At 31.2% G+C, this 11304-nt stretch overlaps 1 protein-coding gene across 4 annotated transcripts in view; it reads right to left on the bottom strand.

The window, feature by feature from the left end:
* Positions 1-595: 595 nt before the first annotated feature.
* The window catches only part of LOC111047660, a 53446-nt gene continuing 42737 nt past the window's right edge, over positions 596-11304 (bottom strand). For 3 of the 4 annotated variants that reach the window (XM_039438306.1, XM_039438308.1, XM_039438307.1), the window contains 2 exons: positions 3252-3459; positions 596-902 (listed from right to left, as the gene is read on the bottom strand). In XM_039438306.1, the coding sequence (XP_039294240.1) occupies positions 817-902; positions 3252-3459 (294 nt within the window). In that variant the 3' untranslated portion in view covers positions 596-816. The remainder of the gene's footprint in view (positions 903-3251; positions 3460-11304) is intronic. The other variant, XM_039438309.1, reaches the window with a different exon arrangement.

Genomic DNA, 11304 nt, shown 5'->3' with positions numbered 1-11304 from the left:
AAATTTTAATACTGAATAACTCCAGGAGAACCTATCGGAGAGCCGTATTTTCAAAATGGTCTTCTCTGATTTGGTTCACGTGAAATCAATCAAGATTAAAATCTAACCGGCTTTTGTGCGACCGGGCCTTTGTGAGAGAGATTTTTGCATTCCGCTGGGAATCTGAATCCCAATCCACTGTGTTTAAATAGAACCTGTATAAACTATAAATATATTATTATCTCCTCTTTCGTAATAAATTTTTTAAGATTATGTACTCCAGAGCGAAGCTATTTAATTTTGAAATTACCTGCTAAAATAATTCTACTTTCCAGTCTTACAGTTATGAGTTATCCGTCCAGTCAATAGAGAGAATTTATCAAAAAACAAGTTAATATCTTAACTAGAAGGTTCATATACACCACAAATAATAAAATCCAACTTCACACCGCACATCTCAATGTGTCTCCCACACCCATCACCGTCAATCTGTCTCCCAATAAGCTTATTTATTATTATAGGTCTCATACACTCTATGTCGCTTCTAAAAAACTGCTATTATAGAGTGAGATTGCATGATTTATATTACAGTTACCTGGCACAATAATGTACACCATTTCTTTTCCATCCAACAATATTTTAATAGCAATTAAATCTCACAAATTTAATTTCCAATCATCTATCATTCGTAAATTGTATTATATTTCAATTTTACCCTGAATTTTTGTGAAACTAATAATAATTAGTGTTTAAAATATACTGTATTCTATTGCATATTAATAACTTGAAAGTTCAAAACTCATGAATGGAATTGTGAATTCACGAATGGGCCCCGGATCAATTTCTTTTTCTCATTCTGCGTTTGACGAAGTTTTCTACTTTGTTGAATGCAGTCGGATTGACGACCTCCACTATAGCGCCACCTGAGAATCATAGATATGAATATTACTCAAAACTTTAAATTTGAAAAAAATCAATTGAATGCTGCGAGACTCAAAACTTCTCATCCAACATCAGAGACTGCATTACTGTTAACCATGATATTATTTGATGAAAATGTATTCTCAATAAATAAATAAACAAAAATAAACTATTCACAAATAGTCAAAATTTGAGTTTCACTCAAATGACAGGTGACATTATGTCAGTATAATCTAATATCAAATTATTGCTATAGCTATCCTATAACTGAGTATTATAGATAAGAATAATCTATTCACAAAGTCAAAAAATCTACTCTATAATAAATAAATGAATGATTAAATTATTACATGAATAAAAAATATACTATTACATTGACTAGCACATTGCAAAGTCAATCAGAATGATAGGAAGCAGTTATTGTCACTTCTCTTCTTCCACCAGCTTCTACAGTATACAGAGTGAAAGGAGTAACAGCCGGTGACCGTTGATTACACATGGAATTTGCAACAAAACATGTTCAGTAGAATGTTTTTATATTGACCTTAGTTTTGAGATGCATTGAGTTTTTGATATTATTGAAAAAATGTCTATAACTGAAAAACATTCAGTGAAAAATGAATCTTGAGAAGATGGTTGGTGAAAGGAAGAAAATCTAAATGAGATTTATATGATTTGTTCCTTTTATTGACGTTATTTAAGTTTTTATGAGTGCTGGAAGTTGAAAGAAGTACATTTGACAAGTTCAAAGCTAAATTCATAACAGTTTGAATGCAAACGAGAGGTTCAAGAACGTTCAACAAAGAAGTATGAGTGATTCTAATTGGAAATATTTTCCTCTTTCCAACCATAAACTTAGATCTTGCCTGATAGTTCTCTAGTTATTGGCGTTTTCCAAAAATATCATAAATAATTTATTGAAAAAGAAAAAAGAAAAATGCAATATTACATAAAGAAATCAATACAATTTCAAGCCTTATGACGAAAGACAGAGGTATAACAGGCTCATAGACGACTAAACATTCTACTTCACATGCACTAAGCAAGCTGGAAAACAAGCATTTTTCCTGTTCTCTGCTCATTAAAATCTCAAGAATGTGAATAGATATTGACTTGAAAATTCGCAAGGTTCATCTTTATAGTTTTTCCACAGATGGACAATTTTTAATGATAAGTTTCTTCTCTTAGTTTTCCTTATTTTGGAAATTTAGCATGATGATATCATTTTTGAAGAGAAGCATCAACCAGCGTAATTAAAAACGTTGGCCTATGGAGATTAACAACATGAATACAAATCAGTTGGAATTCCTTATAGTTTTTGTACCAATTTTGGAGGGAAATTGTATGATTATGCCACAGAATTGAAGCTCAATAACAATGGTGTATTGCTACCCTCACCAATAAAAACCTTACGCATATTATTATCAACATAACTTTGTTCCAATTGAAAGCTCATATTCTCATCAGGAGATCATAGTATATAGCTCAGATACAGGTTTTATTGGACCGAAAAGTAGATAAAAGCTGAATATCTCGCCATTGATAGAAAAAGAGTGTTCTTTTTCTCGAAAGTTCCAAGGAATCCCCCTGGAGGGATTCCCAAGGAAACCCCCACCCACAGACAACCTCAAAGTTGAAAATGAAGGTAATCACGGGAAATCAATTATCTCTGTAACCACTCATCGGAAAAAGTATAATGTCATTCGATTAGTACAACTGAATTGGTCCTATCAATTCTCCCAATGAATCCAACAGTTTCCTTAGTTAATTAGCACGTGGTTGCTAATGGCAACGTTAGGAATTGGATTATCATCTTATTTGGTATAGATGCAGAAAAGTGACAAAGCATCCCTATCACTTTGAAACGTAAGTCTCACACTTGGTTGCACAAGTCTGTTAACTTTTAGGGCCGTTTTCCGAGTTCGGGATTTGGCTGAGTTGTAGACTTTAAACAGCTGGAGTCGGGAAATTGGCTTCCCAAAACTGGGAGTAGTCGTAGTCATTGCCATGGTCACGTTTGAATTGAATTTCGAGAAACTGGAAAATCTAACACAAAATAAGATAAAGTGTAAAGTTCCAGCTATTTCGAATTATTTAGGAGTGTTTAATTTTGACAAAGGAAAACGTTTCCAAGTATAGAAATGAGAAAATGAAAACTGCAACTACAGTCATAAAAACTGCGACTAGGCCTACGCACCGTTTTGGAAAGCCAATTTTCTGACTTCAGCTGTTCGAAGTCTAGAGCTTAGCTGAATCCCGAGCTCAGAAACCTGCCCTAAAACCTGATAAAATGCCACGAGAGCCAATCAGCCTCAGCACAGAAATGGATCTGGATTATATTGTTTACTCACTGGCGAATACGATATCGTTCTTTGCAACATCTATCCTTGAACTGTAGTACGTGAATACGATGCGGGCTGTGTAACCTTGCCAACCATTACCTTTTATTTCACTTTCCTCCACAAACACTTTCGGTGTTTTATCATCTGGGTAGGAAATTTCGATCACTCGTATCTTAGAGTCATAAATTGCTTTCATTCTGTAGAAACGGACACCATTCTGCAAAAAATAAATGGATGTTAATTCATTAGGAATAATATTCGAAATGAATAAATAAACAAATCCAGGGCTGGGACGTTTTTTTAAATAGTTCTGAAAAAGTGTTTAATAGTTGGAATTGACTGGAGTCATAAATTTCGCTAATAGGCAATATTATTGGTCATCCAATATGGAATATCGCTGGTTTTAGTTGGGACAGCAAATATTATTATTAACTTAGCAATAACTGATTCTCACAAATATCCACTGAGAAACATACTCTCTGAAAGCAGCACCTTATTTGTGAATGAGAGTCTCTAACAATAAAGCAAATATAAATGTTTATAATTTCTTCAATGTTTGATTCCATTACGAACTGCTCGTTGAATAATCACTTTGAACAATAAATTACGACATATATATAATACCTGACTGCTATGTCGTAAATTAATTACGACAAAGTTCAAAGTGATTTATTATTTCATACATATATGAGAATGGACAGTTTTTATTATAAAATTATGCTCTCATAACAAGACTGAATATTAATTGAACCGCCATAGAAATTACTTACAAAAACTGCATTTTGTACATTTCATTCCATCAAGAAAACTTAGGAAGGGGTGACATGTAGCGGACAATCACTATATTATACTTTGATGCTTGTAATATCATATTGTAGTTCTGATTTTTAATATATTGTTTGGATACACAAGAAAAGTTCAGAACCAATTTTTTTCATGCAAAATTTCCTTGTGCCAAACACCAAAAACCTTTCATTGGAAAATTAAATTCACTCTTGCCTTTTTTTCAGTGTATACAATTTCCTATAAAATGGAATAATCTAGAGCTCTATATTGACAATGACAACTGAGTTACAATTTCACAAAAATCAGTAGTGTTTTTAGAAAAAATCAATTTTGATGAATTTCAGTTTACAATCAACAAAATCTTCCGATTGTCACCATTTGAATGTATAATACAAAATCCCTCTGGGCGTAATTATGTGCTCTCCAACCTGATAGACCAGATAGAGCGCTCTATTTCTTAAAGATTTCCAAGCGCACCTGATAGTAGATATAAAAAGGGAAGTCTGGGACAACATGCGCCAGAATTCCCCACATAACCTAACCTAACCTAACTGAAAAGTTCAACCCAACCTAACCTAACCTAACAAACCTAACCTAACCTGACCTAACGTCAAGGTCAAGGTCGAGGTCAAGGTCAACATCAATGTCAATGTCAAGGTCAAGGTCAAGATCAAGATCAAGGTCATGATCAAGATCAAGGTCATGGTCAAAGTCAAGGTAGAGGTCAAGGTCAAGGTCAGGGTCAAGGTCAAATTATCAAAAACTTGGAAAAAAGAGCTTAGAGGAAAAAAACTTATAGAAAAAAAAACTTGGAAAGAAAAACTTAGAAAAAAATTATAAAATTTATCAATGGAAAGTCAAAAATAAATCAGAGAAAAAAATCAAAAAAGAAATAATAATGAAAAATCAAAAATGAATAAAAAAGAATAAAAAAAATAAATAAATAATGAAAAATCAAAAATGATAAAATAATATTAAATAATGGGAAATCAAAAATGAAAAAATTATAAAACTTCATTATGAAAAATCAAAAAAAAAATAAATAATGAAAAATCAAAAATGATAAAATAATATTGAATAATGAGAAATCAAAAATGAAAAAATTAATAAAATTTCATTATGGAAAATCAAAAATAAATCAGAATAGTGCTGGAAAAGGAGTCTACTCTGTGGGACTTCACCTGCTTGACATGAGCCAAGGAGAAACATCATGGATACATATCACTTTTCTGCACACTTAATATAGTAAACAACTTGGATTATGGAACTAGAGATATATCTGTTTGTAGTAAACTTTTCAATAAAATAGATAATGAATTGATCAATAAAGAACTTATTGTATTCCAAACTGTTTACTTATTACCTACCATCTCCTTAGATATAGTTTAGCTATAAGTACATTAGGATGTCAAATACCACTGACTGAACAGTGACTGAACAATGACTGAACAGTGACAGAACAGTGACTGAACAGTGACTGATCAGTAATTGAACTGACTGACTGACCACTGAGTGGATGACTCAGCCATGCCATACAGCCATGTTGAATACTGGTGAGCATGGTCCATGTGACAGGAGGAGTGAGGGTTATTGAAAATGTCCATGTTAAATAAGTCATGTCTAAACACGGAGGAGGTTGAGTGGGGTCATTGAAAATATCTATCTTCAATCCCATTTTGATCTAGAGCAACATGGCCATGTTGATCTAGAGTCTCCCATGGACATCTTGATCTAGTGGGTCTACCATGGACATAAATTAATCTGGTGTGATAGGTTTCCATGACCATGTAGAGTGACAGGTCCTGCATGACCATCTTGAGCTAGAGTGATAGGTCCCCCCCATTAATGCCCCTAATGCTGGTGTGCGTGGCCATTAGTCATGTGCCTGAACAGTGACTGAACAGTGTCTGAACAGTAACTGAACAGTGACTGACCAGTGACTGAACAGTGACTGAACTGTAACTGAACAGTGACTGAACAGTAACTGAACACTGACTGAATACTATGGAATGCTATCATGTTGAATATAACTAGGAAAAAACATCCTTGTGATACAATGGTTTGTTCACATTCTAGGATTCATATCTGAGACTCTTGAAAGCGTACATGCTACCCACAGGATATCTCATTACTGTTTGGATATTCAAGCTCCTTGTATATTCTATAGAATGATCACTTCTTCTTACATTACTAAATGTGGGTGAAGAGGATTTGAGGAATAAGAATCAGCAATTCATTGCTACTTTCATTGAACATATACTATTTTATTGAGGATCAAATCGGCGGCTGTGTGTCCTAGGATACTTTTTCACAGTGTGTGTGACTGTGTGCTGATATGCGGGGTTCTAGAAAACTGAACGTGCAAGATGTGTCTTGTATGGCTCTTGGTCCCCCAACTGTTGTGAACACTATTTTATACAATTCAGAGTGGGTGGGAGGCCTTCTTATTTCTCTTCATTTATTTTTGATTTTTCATAATTTTTTTTTCATTTTTGATTTTTCATTATCAAATATTATTTTATTTTTTTCATCTATTTCTGATTTTTCATGATTTAATATTATTTTATTTTTATTTTCTGATTTATTTTCATTTATTTCTATTTATTTCTGATTTTTCATTATTAAATTTTATTAATTTTTTTTTAGTTTTTTTTTTATTTTTCATCATTAAATTTGATTGATTTCTCTTTCCTTCAAAGTTTTTTTTCTAAGTATTTTTTCATAAGTTTCTGATAATTTTACCTTGACCCTGACCTTGACCTTGACCTTGACCTTGCCCTTGACCTTGACCTTGACTTTGAACTTGACCTTGAGGCTGAGTTAGGTTAGGTTAGGTTAGGTTAGGTTAGGTTGAATCTTTTAGTTAGGTTAGGTGGGGAATTCTGGCGCATGTTGTCCCAGACTGCAAATTTCATCTGTATGCTGATGACCCTCAGATCTATAAACATTTTTCTGCAGGTGAGTCTGATGCATGTGTCGAGCGGATGAATTCTGACATTGATGCTATTAGTGGCTGGGCATATAATCATGCATTGAGATTGAATGAAGGTAAGACACAGAGTATCATTGTGACTCATAACCGATTCAGAGCTCAGAATGTTCCAAGGTTGAGGTTGAATGGCATTGAGTTGGAGTATTCTGAGAGTGTTGAAAACTTTGGTCTTGTTATCTTTAAAACACTCTCATGGCTCAATCAGGTTGGGATTGTTTGTAAGAGGATGTTTGCTTGCATCCATAGCTTGAAACGATTTGCCCTGTTTCCTATACTCAACATCAAAATCATGCTGGTCAGGACTCTTGTGCTGCCTCACTTCACTACTGCGACACAATTATATTAATAATTCCTTTTTTTACTATTGTTTCTTGAAATATATACTTGATATTTTAGTCTAAATGCAGATTGACTGTTTTGTTCCAAATATGTTTCTATTTTGTAGCGATATTTTTTAATGTATTTCTATTTATATATTAAGTTACACTGTATTTTTTATTCAACTGCATTTGTTATGTTGAGGTTGAGTGGTAGAGAGGACTTCAAAGTCCCAACTCCGCCTATAAAAGATTTTTTTCATTTCATTTCATTTCCCCTTTCATTTCCTGATAACAATAGGCCTACTCCTTGTATTCCAAAAACACCAACATTTTTAGCTTTATCCATCATAAGTAGCTTCATTGTCTTTGGATTAAGATTTCCCACATTTATATAGGTTTCTAAGATCATATTCTATCAGAATCACCCATTAGATGCACTAACTTTCAGTATTTACTATGGAAGTCTCTCCATTGGTGAATAGAAAACTCTATTATTTTGAACCGATGCTAAGCTAGGTAGTCCAGTCAACGAAAGATTATAGAGGGAAAAGTTTGCAACACAATTTTTGACATCGCAGCTCTTTTGAGGATAGTAAGGGAGTGAGCATATTGGAAGTACTCACTCCTACCCCCTGTGCTAAGGTGGTGGGGGTTTTTTGAAAGTATCATGTTTTGGTTTTTTGCATAATTATATCTCGAACAATATGCATCTTTCAGGAATTTTTACAAATAGAAAAAAAAGCTTGCAAAATAGCCTACAAGTTTTATTTGTAACATTTTCCTATATCTCTCCCAGTTTTCTAGGTATGAGCCCTGAAAGGTGTTACATTTCTAAAAAAACCCCTTCCAGCTAAGATTCTTCATCTTTTTGACCTTATAACTTTCTAACGATTAATTGAAAAAAATCCCGGCTAATTATGAGCTCATAGACATGAAGTGTCATATTCTCTTGAATTTAAAGTATTATTTCAATATTTTACGAATCTACCTACAAATGTTGCAGACGTGATAGTGATGAGTGTAGAATCTTCAGTTCAACAAAAATAGGTCAATTGAATGTTTATCAAATAGATGAATTTTTAAATGTATGAATGTTTTAATGATCAGATGTTCAAATATTCAAATATTCAAATGTTCAAATGTTCAAATGTTTGGATGTTTGAATGTTTGAATATTTGAATGTTCAAATGTTTGAATGTTTAAATGCTTGAATGTTCAAATGTTTGAATATTTAAATGTTTGAATGTTTGAATGTTTAAATGTTTAAATGTTTAAATATTTGAATGTTTAAATGTTTAAATGTTTAAATGTTTAAATGTTTAAATGTTTAAATGTTTAAATGTTTAAATGTTTAAATGTTTGAATGTTTAAATGTTTAAATGTTTAAATGTTTAGATGTTTAAATGTTTAAATGTTTAAATGTTTGAATGTTAAATGTTTAAATGTTTAAATGTTTAAATGTTTAAATGTTTAATGTTTAAATGTTTAAATGTTTAAATGTTTAATGTTTAAATGTTTAAATGTTTAAATGTTTAAATGTTTAAATGTTTAAATGTTAAATGTTTAAATGTTTAATGTTTAAATGTTTAAATGTTTAAATGTTTAAATGTTTAAATGTTTAAATGTTTAAATGTTTAAATGTTTGAATGTTTAAATGTTTAAATGTTTAAATTTTGAATGTTTAAATGTTTAAATGTTTGAATGTTTAAATGTTTAAATGTTTGAATGTTTCAATGTTTGAATGTTTGAATGTTCAAATGTTTAAATGTTTAAATGTTTAAATGTTTAAATGTTTAAATGTTTAAATGTTTAAATGTTTAATGTTCAAATGTTAAATGTTTAAATGTTTAAATGTTAAATGTTTGAATGTTTAAATGTTAAAATGTTTGAATGTTAAAAAATCAAATCAAAATTTTTTCAAATCAAAATTTTTATTCACCATACACACAGTTGAGGGTCCTGCCAAACCAAAGGTTTTTCGGCGGGTGCCCAGTTACAGGAAAAAAATGAGTTACAAAAGATAAATGAACTTAGACAAAATAAATATTACACTTCAAAGATTTTAAGTAAAAATTGAAAGAAAACAAAATGAAAAAATAAAATAGAAATATACATCAGATTTTGATACAGAATTAATTAAAAAAAGGGAAAAATGAAATTTATAGAGAGGAATGAAATAATAAGGAAAAGGGAAAAAAATTTTACACAAGTAATAGTACATTTTTATCGTTGAGGCAGGCGGCAGTGACAATAAAAGGAAAATTTCAAAACTTCTGCCAGCAAAAATTGAAAAATTCTAATAATGTAAGCATGTGTTTAAATGTTTAAATGTTTAAATGTTTAAATGTTAAATGTTTAAATGTTCAAATGTTTAAATGTTTAAATGTTGAATGTTTAAATGTTCAAATGTTAAAATGTTTAATGTTTAAATGTTAAAATGTTTAATGTTTAAATGTTTAAATGTTTAAATGTTTGAATGTTTAAATGTTAAATGTTTAATGTTTAAATGTTTAAATGTTTATATGTTTAAATGTTTAAATGTCAAATGTTTAAATGTTTAATGTTTGAATGTTTAAATGTTTATATGTTTAAATGTTTAAATGTCAAATGTTTAAATGTTCAAATGTTTAAATGTTTAAATGTTTAATGTTTAAATGTTTAAATGTTTAAATGTTTAAATGTTTAAATGTTTAAATGTTTGAACGTTTAAATGTTCAAATGTTTAAATGTTTATGTTTAAATGTTTAATGTTTAAATGTTTATATCTTTAAATATTGAAATGTTGATATGTTACGCATCCATGGTGAAACGAAGCAATCAATTTCCATGAAATTTGACAGGTATGTTCTTTCTTAGATTGTGCGTTGACGTATATACGAGGTTTTTGAAAATTTTGTATTCCAAGGATAATATAAAAGAAAAAGGAGCCTCCTTCATATGCCAATATTGGAGTGGAAGTTAGACTTCTAAATTATCCATCATAAATCAGCTGTCGAGTGGAATATGAATTGTATTTCATGGCAAAGCAATTCAATATCTCAATGTTACTTGGTGAGATATCAGCTGCTGTGTCGACTATTAATTGCATGCCACATTGAATGCAATTTCAATGCACTATTTAATGAACTATTAATCGCATGCAATTAATAACTAAAATAGCTTAGTATTGTCACTTGATCTTTCTCTGCTTCGAACTCGGGCTGTCCTGTTGCCAAAAAACAGAACTACTAGTTAGAAGATAAACATATCAAACGTTTACATCCCTACCCCTCGTGCTTAAAGAATGGGGGTGTTGTAAAAGTTTTTTTTCCTCATTTTGTGTCTTACACGCATGTATTTTGGGAACAATGCATGACTAACTGGACAAAAATGGAACTGTATAAAAATTCGCCACAAGTTTGTTCAGTAGAGTTTTATGATGTATCCTTCAGTTTTCGAGAAATCCACTTTTAAAAGTGTAAAATCTTTAAAAAGACAGTTTTTCTTCCATCTTTTCGCAGTTTAATGGTGTTTCACTCAACAATGCATTGAAAAAATAAGTACCTACTGAACGCTGAGCTGTATAGGATTTAATTCTCTTCAATTTGATGTATCATATCAACATCACAATAATAATTGTCCAAAAATGTTTTGTTTGGATAGATTTATGAGTTAGCCTGTGATACACCCAATATTACAAAGTTTTTTCCGCATTGTTTTAGTCAACTGGTGATTCAAACAAAACTGAAAGTCTGTATCGACTATTTTACGGGAGGGATTAAGCTAAGGCTGTGTGCAAAAGGCTAAAAATATACTTTGTACTGGTGATACTTTTCAAAGTTTTTCGATTTGTATATCATCTCTATCAAAATGAAAAGGTTTTCCCAGGAAAACATTTTTTTCCGATCATTACTTTTTGAGATATGAGCGGCTAAAGTTCAAATTACCTTTAACAGAAAAGGGTACCAGTTTAGAATGGACACAT

This window comes from Nilaparvata lugens, chromosome 11, assembly GCF_014356525.2.
Source record: "Nilaparvata lugens isolate BPH chromosome 11, ASM1435652v1, whole genome shotgun sequence".
Lineage (NCBI taxonomy): Eukaryota > Metazoa > Arthropoda > Insecta > Hemiptera > Delphacidae > Nilaparvata > Nilaparvata lugens.
The sequence above is the reverse complement of the archived record's forward strand: the minus strand, read 5'-3'. Positions and strand labels throughout refer to the sequence as shown.